Genomic DNA, 17643 nt, shown 5'->3' with positions numbered 1-17643 from the left:
CCCCAGTCAAGAGTTCTGGGTTAAATCTTTCGTTCTTATGCTCACCTTGCCACCGCAGGTTAGACCCAGCCATATGCAAATCAGTCTTGACCCTGTGCCTCATGGGAACAGTCCAGACTGAACTGCCAAGCCATGTACTTCCTGGACCGGAAACAAGCATCCTGGGACCGGTTTCTGGGTGTTGCCCTTTATCAGCCAGGCTAGCTTGATTCCAGTGGCACAGTGAGCAAGGGACTTACGTCTGGGCACACCCATCCCACTTAGGGCAATTTGATTAGAAAAGTTGCATATACAGTACATTGTCTGCAGCTGGTGCAGGTACTCCTAAGCAGATGTCTGCAGCATTTGCATTTATCTGTAGTTTTCTGATTGTGATTAGAATCTGTGATTTGAAGGGTACAATTGTTGGTCAGTTGGTCATTAACCCAATGAACAATCCCACCAAGATTCAAACCAGTGACCTGCATATTACACATGACTCTATATAGGCATGTACTCAGTGGCATCTAAATTTGAACCTAGAATATAACATAAAGGTTGTTTACACACCTTTTGAATATTTTCATTATTTCCTTCTCTGCCCCTCTAGGCACACAGTAGTTCGCCATGGCTCTTTCTGGGGAAATCACACCAGAATCTGGAGACTCATCCTTTATTTCTTTGCCCTTCCTTACTCTGTATTTATCTGATAACTTTCTATTTTCTCTATTCTTCCACCTCACTTTGGCACAGCTGTCGCCAGACAGTTATGAAAACATCACTAGAAAGAGGCTTTGGCTCCACCTACATATTGGGAGTCAGGAGCACATGTTTTGATTGGGCAGAATTTGTGTGCTTTCACAAAGCTGTGCTTATTATCTGTGCAGCTGTGATCATTTAGTTTTTTATCCAGCTGGCTGAGCTTGAACTTTCAGGGGCACACTAAGGACACCATACATCTATTAAAGTGTCTTAGATAGCTAGTTAATTTATGGTGTTTTTATTTGGGAACAGCACAGATGGATGGAGGCAGTCATTTATTCAATCAACGTTTTTTGTTTAGATTACTTAAAACCATGACAATGTAAGACATTTTAAAAAGAGAGCATAGTGTTCATGAAGGAGAAAAAAAGAGTAATAGTTCCTTATCTTATCTTATCTTAGGGGAGACTTGTATAGCGCTCTGTCACCATATGTTTCCTGGCGCTCCTTGCAAGACCCTATAAGATAACTGACACATTGTGCCCAAAAAATAAAACTCCGGGTAAACTAGCGGCATTAAAATAAATGAACTGTTTGCAATATTTTATACTTGAACCATTTTAAAACATTTTTATAAGAAAGATAAAAATAACTTGAAATCCACCACAAGAATGGAGAAAATGTTTAACAGTTGTTAATACTCAATTACAAAGTGAACCAGTTCTACAATGCCTAAAGCCCGTGGTGCAGAAACTGAGAGTTATTGATTCACAATCATCTCAGTACTTTGTTGTGAAATTTTAAGAAGGTCCTGCACAGCTTTAACCGCTTAACCGCAGCGGCAATTCCGCCGCGGTGCAGCGGTTTACACAGTGGGCGGGGACGCGATGGCCAACGGACGTGCGCAGCACTACGGAGGTAGTGCGCGCGACGGCCGTTGGCCGTCAGAAGCAGCGAAGGGGCTACAGAATTTGCCTATCCTTGCCAATTTGAAGGGAACCATAGTGCTAAAAATCCAGTTCATTGCATGATTACAGGTTCTTATACCGTGACTTAAAAATTATGGCTTTAATAAGGATCGCCGGAAGTCAAGCAACCTCGGGCAGCTACAAAGTAGGTGCTGAAAACTTCCCGATTTGTAACAGCAAAGTCAACGCCTGACTATTTTAGAAAGCAGTGGCCAGTTGGGGTTAGAGTCTTTGAGGTGTAGTGCCAGCATTCTTGCTGCTAAGATCTGGGTCCGGCAAACTTTGCCTATTGAACAATTCAGGTAAGGTTGTGCCGGAAGTCCCACTTGGCTTTCGTTGTTGTATGATGCTGCCAGGGCCCTTAATGACGTTGTGAACTTAACGTTTTGCAAGTCTGTGGTCTTCGAGAGTAATTTAATTTGTTTTTTCATTATACTTTTTACTTCAGTGTACGTAATTGAGGAGGTGTTTAAAACAGTTGGATCGATTTGTAGAGTTGCTGCTGCCGTCGTTAAATAGGTGGACCAGAGGTTGTTTTTGTATTTGAATATGTCTTGCAAAATAAATTTCAAGGTGCCTGGCAACGCCGTTGTGCATCTAAAAAAGTATTTTAAAAAGATCCCCATGCTAGACCATGCGATGCCCTCCAGGCCAAATTCAAGTATCACCAAGGGTCCCCTGATGTAATGGGGCAATTTAAACACTCTTTTGTACATTTTTAGGTGTAATTTGTCGATGGTTTTGATGAGTTGACCCAGAAAGGCCTCCCTGCCGGATGTAATTGCAGAAGGTAGTACGGCCCTGAGCACTTTTCTGATTGGGACTGAGGAGGGACTTTCAAGGGCTGTGTGTACCTGGCAAAGTCTGGTGGTTATTAATGCTGCCTTATCCTTTAAGTGGCACTTGTTAGAAATGGGAATCTCTGGTTGGCTAAGGCTTGCGACAAAGCCAGGCAGAGACCACCACTCTAGTCACGGAAAGGGAGTTACACGCCAAAGATAACCCCTGCTCACCCCTTGGCAGCTTTGCACGAGCAGTTAGGCTTATCCCGGTGGCGATGTGTAAAGCATTTGCACAACACACACAGTAACACCACAAAAGGAACTCCACACAAGGTTATATATAAAAATAGCCTTTGTATTATCATAAAACACGTTAGATGGTAATCACCCAACTGGCACTGGGCAATATTTACAGGGGATTATTTACTCATGACAGGGCCACGTCGGCCACTGTCAGAATCATGACTTGATAAAAATAGTAAAAGTAAGAACATATCATGAACTTAAAACACAACCTGTAACTACTGGCAGACACTATACTCAGCGTCAACCTGTAGGATAAATCATATCATGCACAGAATCACATAAGGCGAGAAAGCTATTCTGCGCCAACCTCATAAGCCTAAACATAGTGGAGCATAATCTCCTAAACATAACTTTCATTAGGAAACAACCTTACTAACATAAGCTGCAGTAGGGAATAAATCAAACCTAGACCACAATAGAATATAAAAATAAAACATATCACAGTATTCAAAACTTCATAATCATAAACACATCTAGAAGCATAAATCAGGGTGCATAAAACATAGCATTTAAATTACATTTGCTAGCACCTCTATAAATCACTCTAGGGCCTGGCGCCCTACAAACCTAGTAGTCCCCTGAGCCAACTGGCCATCTCTAAGGGGCTCAAATGCCCTCTGTCCAAAAGTCAGGGCGCGCTGCCTGTGCAGCGAAAGTCAATGGTGAACAATCTGTGCAGGACTAAACGTAGCAGCTGGCACTAAGTATTGCGCAGCTGTGAAGAGAAAGGTGGGGGCGAAAATGTGCATCTCACTCCTGCATTCAGCATGTCCCCTAAAAGAAAAGACCTAAATGGTGCAGCTGCCCACTACTTGCTGGGCAGCTGTGAAAGTAAAAATGTGGAATGGGCCCTCAATGGCCCTTCAGACAAATGTGCCCAACGTTGGAGCCATCTGACTCTTAAAACAAACATGTCCCATGGAGCACACTGGTTCCTGAAATAATTAGGCCACAATCAAGAAAAAGAACTTGCCCCAAAACGTGTAACGCACTGGCGCTTTAAAAGTAACTAAGGCCAAGTGTTGGAGCCACACAGGCTCTGTAATTAACTAATGCGACGTTGGAGCCTCCGGGGCTCCGAAAACAAATATGCACCCGTTGGAGCCACGTAGGCTCTAAAATACTGGGGGCTATCGTTGAAGCCATCTGGCTCTTAGAATCACAATGCCCATGTGGGAGCGGCCCTCTGACAGACGGGGCCGCTCTGACTCTGAACATACAACTGCGCCTCGATCCGGCACCATCAATGGTCTGCACTGATCCCCCCAGCCCTTCTCCACTCACCGGACTGTTCTCTTCGGGCGGGGGCTCCTCTCGAGTGTGGTGGATATCCGGTCTCTCTCTCCACCCAGGAGACCAGTGAGGCGTGGTACGGCTTCTCCTTCCTCACAGCGCAGGGCTTCCCTCAACCACACGGGAGCCCCATGTAGGAGACATCGCTTTGGTGCCCCTCCGGGCAGATCTCAGGCCCCACCCACGTCCCATGCGAGGGGCGCCTGACTTCCCGGTGTGGCCATAGGCCGTGGTGGTGATTCTACCTGCGGTGGCAAGAGGGGTAGGCCCTCTCGAAAATAAAAATCAACAGCGGGGTGGGCACCCGTAATTTTTAAGATGAGAGTCAAGTCGAAGAATGGGCACCCGCGCATTAAATAAACAAATGAGCGGCAATCACCCGGGGTGGGCACCCGTAGTTAAATATAAAAAATAAGCTGGGTGGCACAAGTAAGACCGGTAATTTCGGGGGAAGCCCTATGCTGGGGATTTCCTCTTAAAGGAGCTGAAAATCCACAGATAGTTCTCCCAGGGTGCAACAGAGCACAAGAAGTCCTGGGGCAAAGAGATGGAAAAAACAGCTCCCAGCAAAGGAAAGTCCTCCAGTCATCGCAGAAGGGTCCCAAAGCAAATAATAGTCTATAAGGTATCCAGGGGCAGGGAGGCTAGCCCTCCTCTGGCCCCAACAGCAGCACGCCCCTGGCAGATTCGAGTCCAAGAACAAGAACATCTTCATCGGGTCACAGCCCCTCCTTTTATACACCACTTTCCTTTGTTCTCAACTGTAGGTGAAGGGGAGTACCAGATACAACTGGTTCAGGGGAGCTTCTGAGCACTTTGTTTTGCTCAGCTCCTCTCTCCCTTTCACAAGACAGGCCAGGGACATCAGATGCACCACAGGAGGTGGAGCCAGCATTGTGGAGGGAAGGCACAGCCCTATTCAGGTACCAGGTGCAACTCCTCCCTTCCATCTACATGCAGATCTCCCTATTCACCACTGGGCAGACTAATCCTGGCTCCTGGAGCCAACCACACCAGCCAGCCCTTACAGCACACATGAAATGCCAACTTCTAAAAGTGGCATTTCTAAAATAACCACAATTAATCTGCGCACACTATTGCGTAGCATTTATTCACACGAGTCCGCGCATACTAAACTTGACCCTGCACTCCCCTCATATCGGGAATTTCCATGGGCACACATATCCCCCATGCATTCCTATGGGAGGGCAGGCCCATCCCACCACACGCACTCAGAGTGATCACGCACTTTACACTGGGCCACACTGCTAAAGTGAGTAGACGCCTAAAATCACTACCACTATGTCAGAGGCTTAAGGCAAAAAGTTTAGGGGTGAACCTGCCAAAAAGGCCCACGTCCAACAGCGCTTGTGTGTTGAAGGTGCGCCGTATGCAGAAAACCATGTGTCCAGATAGTTATAAAATTTAGCTCCTGAGATTTTTGAAAGGGCCCAGAGACTTCACCAACCCGATTGCCAGCCAACAGCCACTTGATGAATCTAAAGAATGTGTTGAGTCTGTGGCAGCATACTTCCACGACAAAATTAACGAAATTCATGAACGCTTTCCTCAGTTACCCCCAACCTGTCAGGCAGTCCCGTCTTCTAGCAACTGCAGTGACCTCAAGAAATCTACTCCCACACTCGGGGAATTTCCATCTTTCACTGAAGCACAGGTGGAGGCAACTTTACTGCATATGAAGTCAGGATCTCCTGTAGACCCGGCCTCTCCACAAATCTAAAGTGGCTCCTGCTCTAATCCCAGCTTTAACGAAAACGTTAAATCAGTCCCTACTTCACTCTTCTGTTCCACAACATTGGAAGGAAGCAGTTATTAGACCAATCTTAAAAAAAAAACTCTGCAGATCCAAAATTACTCCCTAACTACCGGCCCATCTTGCTCCTTCTTCCCCCGTTTGGTAAGATCATGGAATCCTTAATAAATAAACACCTCAAATCACATCTGGAGACAAACAAGCTCCTGGACCCTTCACAATCAGGTTTTAGGGCATTTCACAGCACCGAGACTGCCCTCCTTGAAGTTGTGGATACCATAAGACTCCAACCAGTCAGCCATACTGGTCTTGCTCGACCTGTCTGCGGCCTTCAACACCACCTCGCACCACATTCTTTTAGAACGCCTGGTTGAGATTGGTGTCGAAGGCTCCGCACTCTGCTGGATAAAAAACTACCTATCCAACAGACGGTCTTTGGTCCAAATTGGTGTCCACTCCTCCAAATACTATGACAACGATAAGGGCGTCCCTCAGGGATCCATATTGAGCCCTACGCTCTTTAACCTGTATGTATCCCCTCTTGCTAAGGTCATCCGAGCACACAGCATTGGAACCGTGTCCTACGCGGATGATACGCTAATACTGATCACTATCAAACAGAATCCGGACGTAACCAAAATAAGTTTTAAAAACTGCATGGTAGACATCCAGGATTGGATGACCAGAAACTTCTTGATGATGAATGCAGGAAAGACGGAGGTTCTGCTGTTTGGAAAGGCAGATAAATTCTGGTCCGATGATTGGTGGCCAACTTCCCTTGGCACATGCCCCACGCCCAAATCCTCAGTACGAAATGTAGGGGTAACAATAGACAATAAACTATCAATGTCTGAGCATATTAACAAAGTCGTAGGCACCAGCTACGGCCTCATGCGTAGCCTGAGAAAAATCTTTACATGGCTCCCCCTCTCAGCTCGCATGCCTCTAGTTCAGGGACTCATTGTGAGTAGAATTGACTACGGGAATGCACTCCTGGCCTCAACAAATACCAACCTGCTGGCCCGCTTACAGGTCCTAAAAAACACCGCTGCCAGATTGGTGCTTGACCTTCCTTCCCGCACCCCCTCATTACCCTGCCTAAAAACCTTGCACTGGCACCCAATACAAAAAGGTATTAAATTCAAACTATGCTGCCTGGTCCACAAATCCATCAATGGGCATGGCCCAGCTTACCTAGAACAAAAACTTAAGGTCTACCACCCGGTGAGAACACTTAGATCATCCACGAAATACCTTCTAAGTGTCCCCAGAGTGCGTACCGCCAGAAATAGTGATAGAGCCTTCAGTAAAACAGCTCCTGAAGCATGGAACTCCCTGCCCCTCCAGATTAGGAAGTAACCTGACTATCTGAGATTCCGCAGACAGTTAAAAACATGGCTCTTTTAGATCTTGCCTATGGCCTGTTCTGGTTCTCTATAGGACTTCCTCTGCAAGCGCTCTGAGACCTTCGGGTGATTTATGCGCTATACAAATGAAATAAAAGTAAAGTAAAAAAGTAAAGACCAGTTATTGCTTGTTTGTTTTAGCATCCGTCCGATTGATAACACCTTTGTTTTGGATTTGTTTACTATCATCGTGATTTCTCTACTATATAAATAAAGAGAATGTAATGCTCTCTGGAAGCAGTACAAAGTTATCTGTGTATTGCAATATTGTGATCTTAGTATTGCCTATTTTTGGAGGGATTAAGTTAGCCTTGTTAAGTTCCCGAGACATGTCTAACGTATATAAATTGAACAACATTGGAGCAAGGACCCACCCTTGCTTTAGCCCTTGATGGGTGTCGATCTACGTGGTTAACGCTGTATCTGACAATTTGTCACCCAGGTTGATGTGTATAATTATATGATGGCATTAAGAAGACCACTAGGAATACCCCACACCTGGGGTTTTCTCCATAAAATACCTCCTGTCCACCAGATCAAATGCAAATGAATAATCAACAAAGCATGCATCGAGAGCTGTTGTCTTCTTGCTTTTTGCCTGGTACGGAAGATAAGATAGATTAATTCTGTTATCTAGCGTGGAGGAGTGGGGTCTGAAGCCGGTTGGGTAGAAAGGAATTATTGCATTTATTGTTGCCCCGGTCTCTAGATTTTTTAAGAGTGCAGCTGCGTAGTTCTTGGCCTCAATGTTCAGTAGGGCTTGCAGCCGATAGTTGGTGGGGTTTTGTCTGTCGCCCTGTTGATGGAGGCAGTCATTAACCCTAAATTGATTTTTCCATCTAGCTTGACAGTGCTACTGTCACCTGACCACTGAATCTGCATCCGTGGTTCTTAACCTTTTACTTCTGGGGACCACCACTCAATCATTACTGGAACCAGGGAACTCCCACTAAATCATTATTGGAATCAGGGGACCCCGCTCCCCCTTCCCCCTTCTAGTCATTACTGGAAGCCGGGACCCTGGTTTTAGCATTGTTAATGATTTGAACTGAAAATCAGTACTCAAAAAATGCAGAAAAAAGCATTCATGTAATAAATACAGATTTCATTTAATTCACAAATACATATAAGTAAATAAATAAAATAATAGAAAGGTTGGAGCTTTTATAAATTCAGTTGGGGCCACTCATTGTCCATACTGTATTCTGTTTGATTCACTTGCACTGCTCCCACTAATCAATCTGAGGATACTAATTTATTTTTTAGCACACAGTTTCTTCACATTAACTGTATGTTTTATAGATTTTCTATTGTACATTGAGCTTCTTTATTTATATACACTTAATAAACCGTTAATACCCCCTGAGGAGGCTTTGCAGACCCTTAGGGTTCCCAAACCACTAGTTGGGAACAACTGACCTTCACTAATATTATTCCACTGTTGTTTACTTCCACACAAATGCAGATTAGTTCCCATGCTATCTACTACAAATGCTTCACAATACCATACAAGATTCCTTTCAAACCAGACCTATTAGCTTTGCTATGCTTGTTTTTATTATTGCCTGTACCCTTCTTAGTTTGCCCCTTTTCCCACACTTTTATCTACTTTCCTTTTGCTCTCCTTTTTAGGTCGAGCCTAGAGCAGCGCGCATGCGCTGCTTGCTCGACTTTTAGTAAGGGGCTTCAGAAGGCTGCCCAAGCTCACTACACACTCGTGCTTTTTTTCTTTCTTACATGCTAATGGGCTTTGCGTGCGTCTTTCAAATAAAGACAGCCCGCAATTGGGCAAAGGCGGGTGCATGTCCCACCTTTGCTCCGCCTATGGCCTATTGGTGTCGGTTACCCGCACAGCGCCATATGTTTCCAATTATTGCGCCGCGTCTCGTGGTCGCGTTAATTGGAAACATATGGGCAAACGCGGTGATTTCACTTTCGTCGTGGCGGGCCATGCGCACCACTTCCGGACTTGTTAGGAACGCCATGTTATCGAACTTTGTTGGTCCGTGTGCAGTGTTCTCTACTCAAACGTGGAGGTAGGTATGAAATAAGTCAGTCACAGTGTGCATGTATGCACAACAAAACACAACCATTTTGCTTTATCAACGCCTGCCAGTGCATTGAATTACAATGTACGGAATTACATTCTATTTTACATCACTTCTCTTGAGAGTGTTATATTTGTATCGCTACTGCTGCTTTGCCCCGGATATGATTTCTCCTACAATGCTGCTACCGTTAAGCAGTGAATGATGTGCTACACTGGCGTTCAGACTCGATCAATAGATATGTAGAGAACAGGATTACTTCCAGTCTGGCTGTCTTCTTCCGGACTCCACTTTCTGGGTCTATCTACAGCAGCAGAGGTCGCTCGCCATGGCTGCCTTAGTACATACTGCCCATGGGCATTCCGAGGTTCCACTTCAATCGGATGGTCTGTGCACCGGGTGAAGATGGTCCGTCAACAATCTGCATCGGAGGCATCAGCACTTAGTACGCTCCCTACCCTCTGTTAACCCCAGAACCGGTCACAAACCCAGGGATACAAGTGTGTGTCAAAGGCTGAGACTTTGTAAATAGCAACCTTATAAGCTGGACGATTATTAAGTTGGAAAGCATTCATTCCTCGTAAGCATTTGCAGGATGGCTGTGATAAATTCTGCAAGATCTAACAGTAATGCTCTTTTGGCGAAGCTTTGTGGTTTGCTAAAACCTGTAGTTTAAATTTTCCCCTCGCAAGAGTGGACCTACACTGCAATTTGAATACTGTTATTTTTCTAGACCCCACATTGTATAGGCAAAGCTTCAAGTTCTAAAAAGCTGGAAAAGCACCTCTTTGAGGTGCTACACACAACATAATTACACATGATTGCATTGGTGCGTACTACTGTGGGCATTGTTTAATTTGTTAAATAATGAGTGCCGGTGCCCAAAGCGCAGCTCAGAAGCCGCAGTGGCGATAACCAAGGCTGCGTGGTCTAGAAGTCACCTCAGGGATCTTTCATCTACTGCCAGATACTCCATGGCCTCTTATCTTACTCTTGTAGATCCCTACTTTTTTCCTTGGTGACTTTTTCTGTCTTTTTCTTTCTCCGTTTTCCCCGTCTGTGTGCCAGTCCCCAAAAATGAATACCGGTGGGCGCACCTGCTATCACTTACTCTAATTAAGCAGTGACAGTGCAGTGGGACAGTTGTCAGCAGTAAAGATTTCTATCAGTCGCCCTCTGACTTGTAATCAGGGCTTTAAGTGGGATGAAAAAACGAGGGGGGGTCTCTCAAAGGGGCGTGGGCAATGTAATTAAGAGTGTGGCTTAAAAACACGTAAGCTAAAAATCTGTGTTGAGCATAGTGTGCCGCGTATTTTGCTGTTTCTGTCATTGCATCCAGATATATGATACACCAAGTAACGTTTGACCTACAAGCCAGGACTATTAGCTTTGTCAATGGTTGTTAGTTGCATAAGATAAATAAGCAGCGATTTTGGCTTGTTTAGGAGATGTATTCAGGTGTATACGCTGTTTTAACATTTGAAACTGTTACACTTTTCATCTAACTAGTTGTGTCTTTTTTGTATTCTTCAGCACTTATTTTTATATTTTCACATTTAAATGCAGACATAACACATGCTCTTAACCATAATCAGCTTGAATAGCAAGCATTAGCACCACCTGGTTAGCTGCTTGCTTTGTTAGAACCAAAAAACATTATTTTGTTAAACGCTGCATGTGACTTTATTAGCCCTCTCTTGCACATCTCTGTAAAAATGAGATTGAGTCGCTCACAGACACTTTTGCATCTTTCAAAGCGCCCAGGCCAGCACTCTTATAATATAGTCAACAAATTAAATTATGCTCAACTCACTCTGTCACATTTTATCTATTATAAAATGTATACAACAAAAACATGCCAAATAAATCACTCCACTGCAAACAAAAAAACAAAAGTTAAAAACATCACTTACAATGCCAATAGCTCTAGCTTTCACAAATGCGAGACCTATTGCATTGCAAATGCTTATTCTTACTTTCCTGTGTGAATGAAACTAGTGGTGACCAAGGAGCAGTAGACCAGAATGATTGTCATCTGTTTTTGAGGTCGAGCTCGTAAGAAGCTGTTGTCTGGAAGAGTGCCTGAGAGTTAGATCCACCCCTGTAGATACACCCTGTGGAGAGAGAGACATGTACATATTACAGACATGCCCTCCCTTCAGAGACACCTTGCACTGACAACCAACCCATCCCTTCTTACAAACACCCTCTGCAGTGTAATAAACCTTCTTGAAAGACACGCCCCGCACCGAAGTGGCACGCCATTGCCAAAAACAGATATATACCCATATGCACACATCTCACCAGCGCAGACACACATCCTCTGCTGGCAGACTTTGAAGAGACACACATCCGCTCCGCACAGTCACTTTGCAGACATACCCTTCACACAGACATGCACTCTTCTGCACAGACATACACATAACCCTACAAACACACACACACGACCTTGAACAGACTCACCACCGCACAGATGTACAAATACATACACATACAGATATATTTCTGCATAAATACAGTCCTTGCATGTGCTTTCCCTTTGCTTCAAAAGAATCATATGCTTCCTTTGCTATTTGCCAGAGCTCTTATTTTCAGTTGGGCTCATGGTTCGGACCCAGGCACAGTTGCTTTATAGCTGTTCTCCTTTCTGTTTTATGTCTGGATTTCTGGTCTTCTTGCCTGACTGCCATTTTTCAGAGTTTAGTGTTTGGTCGATACATTCTCCCTTTTTTCCCCAAGCTTTATCCGACATGTTGATGCTTCCTTATTCTTTCCATATACTGAACATGTCTATGCCCTGGCCGGAATTTTACCTTCCAGCCAATGGGAAGAGGAGAGATCGAAAACCACGCCCCCGAATCTGAAAAAGACGATGCTTTCTCCGAGCCATTTCTGAATGACCTCGGAGAAACATGGTGGTGTGGAGCGCTCCTCTCTTGCCTTCCGATCTCCGGAAGGCAAGAGAGGAGTGCTCCACACTACCATGTTTCTCCGAGGTCATTCAGAAATGGCTCGGAGAAACGCCCGTCATTTTCGGGGGACGAGTGCTTGTTTGCTCGTTTAGTTTCACTCTGTCTGCAAAGGCTTCTTTTCCGCAAAGGCGTACCTATGTTCCCCTGCAGCCCCGTCCTTCTTATGTCTTTTCCGCAAGGCGTACCTCCGTTCCCCCCCGCAGCCCCATCCATTTTATGTATTTTCCACAAGGCGTACCTCCAGTTCCCCACCACCCCAGCTCTCATTCATTAACTCAGACCGGCACTTTACCTCTTCATCCGCTCCTCTCTGCCCCTCCACCATCGCCTCCACCCCCACCACCCTCGCCTCCACCCCTCATATCTCATCACAGCGCCCGCTCTTTCATCATCTTTCAGATTTCTCCTTTCGCCTCCACGTACTCCCTCTGCCCTCTCTCCTCAGAGTGCACGCATCCCTCCTCACCCTGGTTTCTGGAGTTCCCCTGTTCTCTATTTGTCCCCAATCCTGTCCCCCGTCTTCCTTCTCTCTGATTTTGCTTCTCCGCACTCTTATCCTCTCCCTGCTCCCCTGGATGTATTCCTCTCTCCTGGTGTCGCTGCTATTTCTTCTCCCTCGCACCCCTCTGTTCTTTCCCTCTCTTCAGCCCTATCTCCGTTCTTTCTCCTAAACTCGCCTCCACCGCCTCTATATATTCTGCTCTGTCTGTACCCTCGCCCCTTCCATCTCCCCTTCGCTCTCTCATGTCCCTCCGTCTGCCCTGTACCTATCCCTCAAGCCTTCCCTTCCCCTCTTCGCTGCTGCACTCTGCTCCCCCTCTTCTGTCTCTGTCTGCCCTCTCGTTTCCAGTCTGACCTGTCCCTATCCCCCTCTGCCCCACCTCCCGCTTTTGCAGTTTCCCTGCTCCCTCTTTTGCCTACTTTTTTCTTCTCCTGCACTGTCTCTCTCTCTCTCTCTCTCTCTCTCTCTCTCTCTCTCAATCTGTTCTTGTTCTCCGCCCTCTGCTATCTCTCCATTCCTTGATCTAAAACCCACTTCCGGCTCTCTCCCCCAGCAGTTCTCGGCTCTTGCTTGCTCCTGCTGATCTACAGTTTATCAAAATAATAGTTTATCATCGGTTTATGAAACACTATAAACATAAAAAGCATATATTCTCAGTTTATCATAAAAATCGACATCATTTACAAATTTGCATAATAATTAACGATGCTTCTAAAACGAATGGCAATTTTACAGATAAGCCATCTTTCTCTATTCTTTCTCCGACTGGTCTGCTCGTCTTCGTCTCGTCTCTCACGTCTCGCCTCTCGAATCATCCTCATCCCGTCTGTCTGTTCCCTCTCCTCCGTCACTTGTCTGCCCTCCCTAGACATGAACTGCCTCCCCTCCTTCTCGCTTTGCTCTTTCCCTTCGCGGGTGCTGCTTTCCTCCACTTGTGCTTGCTCTCCCTCTTCGTGACGGCTCTCCTCCTGGGTTCTATCCCTCCCCTCCACCCTCCTCCCCCGGCTCTCGCTGTGTGTGTGGGGGGGCTCTGTGTGTGTGGGGGGCTCTGTGTGAGTGTGGGGCTCTGTGTGTGTGTGGGGGGCTCTGTGTGAGTGTGGGTCTCTGTGTGTGTGGGGCTCTGTGTGTGTTAGGGGGGCTCTGTGTGTTGGGGGGCTCTGTGTGTGTGGCTCTGTGTGTGTGTGGGGGGCTCTGTATGGGGGGGCTATGTGTGTGTGTGAGGGGGATCTATGTGTGTGGGGGGAAGGGGCTCTCACTGGTTGTGCTTGCTCCCCTGCCCCCTCTTTCGTTGTGCTTGCTCCCCCTCGTTGGTTGTCCTTGCTGTCCTGCCCCCCTTCGTTGCTTGTGCTTGTTCTCTTGCCCCCCTCGCTGGTTGTGCTTGCTGTCCTGCCCCCTCGTTGCTTGCGCTTGTTGTCCTGCCCCCCTCGTTACTTGTGCTTGCTGTCCTGCCCCCCTCGTTGCTTGTGCTTGCTGTCTTGCCCCCCGTTGCTTGTGCTTGCTGTCTTGCCCCCCCGTTGCTTGTGCTTGCTGTCATGCCCCCCTCGTTGGTTGTGCTTGCTCCCCCCCTCGTTGGTTGTGCTTGCTCTCCTCCCCCCGTTGTTGCTTGTGCTTGCTGTCCACCCCCCCTCATTGCTTGTGCGTGCTTGCTGTCCTGCCCTCCCCTCGTTGCTTGTGCTTGCTGTCCTGACCCCCCCTCGTTGCTTGTGCTTGCTGTCCGGCCCCCACCCCCCTCCTTGCTTGTGCTTGCTGTCCTGCCCCCCCCTCGCTGGTTGTGCTTGCTGTCCTGCCCCCTCGTTGCTTGTGCTTGCTCCCCTGCCCCTACCCCTCGTTGCTTGTGCTTGCTATCCTGCCCCCTCGTTGCTTGTGCTTGCTCTCCTGCCCTGCTATTGGCATTGTAAATGACAATGCAATTTATTTATGTTTTTAAAAAAAAAACATAAATAAAAATAATGTCATGAGCAATTCCAATAGCTCTAACTTTAAGAATGCCGAGACCATTGCATTGTAAATGCTTGTTTGCCATTACCGATAGGAAATTCAGAACCTAAACATCATCTGCAGGTGAGGGATGAAACAGCTGTGAGCCCATGCAGCAATAAAATGCATTCTTGCACCAAAGACCGATTACTTTTTAGATGAACAGATAGGCCTTTCGCAAAGGGGCTGGAATGTTCCATATGGCTGTTAGATTTGCTTTGCCAACAAGCATGCAGTGCCGTATCCTTGCTCGGTGGATGAAGAGGTTATTGAGGGCTGTGTAATAAAAAAAGTTCCTTGTGGTAGAAACACCAGTGCATCTATATCATAACTGAAACCCATTCTTATATTGTCCAAAATGATGTTACCAGAATTGGGTATGTTCTCTGAACCTGCAAATTGACAAAATATGAACACAAGGCAAAATGAGTATGAGTCTCAGGATCAAGTCTTAAACTGAATCAATTGTAAAGTTGAATGTAGAAGAAAAACGTAAATGATCCATCAGGCCATGGAAGTCACTCTGATCTCTCCGTGCTTAGGCATGTGATCACAAAAGTACACACAACTAACAAAGACTTCAAAAATACAAGTTGGAGCATTACAGATCCAGATTGTAATTTTCACATGCTTTTATTTGCTCTCACTTTATGAATCATATACGTTTTGTGAAGCATTGGTGGCAAGCTCTTTCCAGCATGTTTGAAAGTATGTAAAGCTGTACTTACAAATGTTTTCTACACAAAACATAGCTGTTGTTTGTGATCCTGAGATGAAGGCCTGAAATATTTGTATAGCCTGCTCTAACGGTACCTTTTTCCTTATTTGATAATTAAGAATAAGCGAACTTCTAGAGAAGAAAAGTGTAGTACAGTACATAAAGATTATCGAGATTAACTTGGTCCTAAAAATGTGCAGGAGTTACATTTTCATTGACCAGATTCAGGTTTTTTCTCAGTTGAACGATGGTGCTAATAATTGTTTTATTTCTACAGATTTCAGGAAACTTTTCTGTGCCTTGGATCACTGAGTGTTCTAGAAAAAGAACAGTGAGTACAGTAGTTACAGTTTTATAAATAGCATTTCATGTTTTCAGTTTACTTTGACACCTTGGTAAATGCAGGAGAAGCATTGTCTGTATTTCATTGAATGCTCAATCAAATAAATTTTTACACACAATTGGCAAACATTCCAGTTAAAAAATACAAGATACCTAAAAGGTGTAATGCATCCTGAATTCATGCCTTCTTTGTCTTTTTTGTCTTTCTGTTACTTCAGATTTCTAATTAGTTGGATGCCTATGATGCCAGAATATAACAGACAACCCCATGCCCCCAAGATTTTGCAGCCTGGGATAGCAAATTGTGCTGCAAAGTTAGCAATCCCAGGCAACAAAATTTGCTGTATTTTGGCGGCAGGCAGGTCACATGCCTGTTACACAAATACTGTGCTGTCCTTGGTCTGTCACTACTGGACACTCCGACAAGTCACTCGGTGACCTGGCAAGTGTCCAGTTGCACTGCGCCTCGGAACAGCTGGGTGTTTGATGCCAGAGAGTGCATTTCTAAATTTGATAAAGCTCCACTCTATGGTTCCCGACAACCACTATTCCAAAGGTGAACAGCAGGAGACTATGAAGTAGGGGGCAATGGAGGTGAGGATGGGGGGTGGAGTTGTTAGGGGAGGAGTGTTTCGGGAGAGAGGAAGGAGAGTTAGGGCAGGAGGTGGAAGTGTAGAGGATAACATTGGGGGTTAAGGCTAGATCTGCTGACTGGGAAACCAAATATGAGTCCTGGCATCCACTCAACAACCTTTGATTCTGGGCAAATCAGTAAATTCAACCGTGCCTAAAAAACACAAATGTACATTATGTTATGTCACTGGGGCTCAAGTAAAGCAATCCAAAACTGCTGGTTAATTTTGCACTATTTATTGCACACACTAAAAAGACTCAATGGGTGTGTGGAGGGAGGGGGCCTGGCAAGACAGCTAGGTTAGCAGAGAGCCAGGGGCAAGAGAAGGGCCCTGTGCATTTCGAAGTACTTAACATGTTAACAGGCAGGTGACAGAGGAATCTAACACCTCTGCTGATCAACCTCAGCGCAGAGCCAACAAAAAAAGGATCAATATCAATGTTTTTTCTTTTTTTAAATATATATTTTTTGTATTTTGCTGGCACTTTGCTAATCACAAAATTGCAATATCCTTGCGGGGGGGGGGGGTTCTGAATATAACCCGAGAACACGTTTAGTGTCAAATCCTATATAATAGTAGTGGCATACGGAGTGCTCTTGCAGATGCCTACCTGCTTGTATAACACTTTTAATGCAGCTCTCTGCCATAAATTGTTTTGTTTTTTGTTACTTTCTGTTTGCAAAGTACATAAAGTGGGCTTTGGGTTGCCCCTCAATTAATGTGCCCTATAATTAGGTTTACCAGATTTTCAGAACAAGAAAAAGGGACAGCCCTTGACAAAGAAATAGGACAAATGTTGGTACTGGTCAGTACAGTGTCAACATTTAGTCCTATTTCTATTTCAGTGGCTTTCCCTCTCTCTCTCTCTCTTTCTTTCTATATATATATATATATATATATGTTCGAGGCATATGGGCTGCAGACCACACACTATAACATTAGATCACCATCTGGTGGTGGGCCGGATGATTACACTTTGTTGTTGTCTTGGAAGAGTCTTTGTCTGTTGGATGACTCCTCCCTTAGATCGTAGTGCGACATGGACATCGACTCCATCCTTAGATTGTTTTTTTTTTCCGCCATCGGGCTCGGATTTGTTCATCGTTTGGTCCCGTTACTGATCTCTTCTCGAATACATAAATCAATCTACAACATCGACACCGTCTTCGACACTGATTCCGGTTACCCGCGTCGAAGAAAGATTATACTACTCCATTCGAGCGTTCGTCGGGACGGTCG

The 17643-nt window shown here is 45.5% G+C and overlaps 1 protein-coding gene across 3 annotated transcripts in view; it reads left to right on the top strand.

Moving 5' to 3' along the window:
• HDX (highly divergent homeobox) overlaps positions 1-17643 on the top strand; it is a 249858-nt gene that overhangs the window by 75516 nt on the left and 156699 nt on the right. For all 3 annotated transcript variants that reach the window (XM_086918767.1, XM_086918768.1, XM_086918769.1), the window contains one exon: positions 15705-15758. In XM_086918767.1, the coding sequence (XP_086774893.1) occupies positions 15705-15758 (54 nt within the window). The remainder of the gene's footprint in view (positions 1-15704; positions 15759-17643) is intronic.

Source organism: Lissotriton vulgaris, chromosome 4_1 (assembly GCF_964263255.1).
Source record: "Lissotriton vulgaris chromosome 4_1, aLisVul1.2, whole genome shotgun sequence".
Classification (NCBI taxonomy): Eukaryota; Metazoa; Chordata; class Amphibia; order Caudata; family Salamandridae; genus Lissotriton; species Lissotriton vulgaris.
The sequence above is the reverse complement of the archived record's forward strand: the minus strand, read 5'-3'. Positions and strand labels throughout refer to the sequence as shown.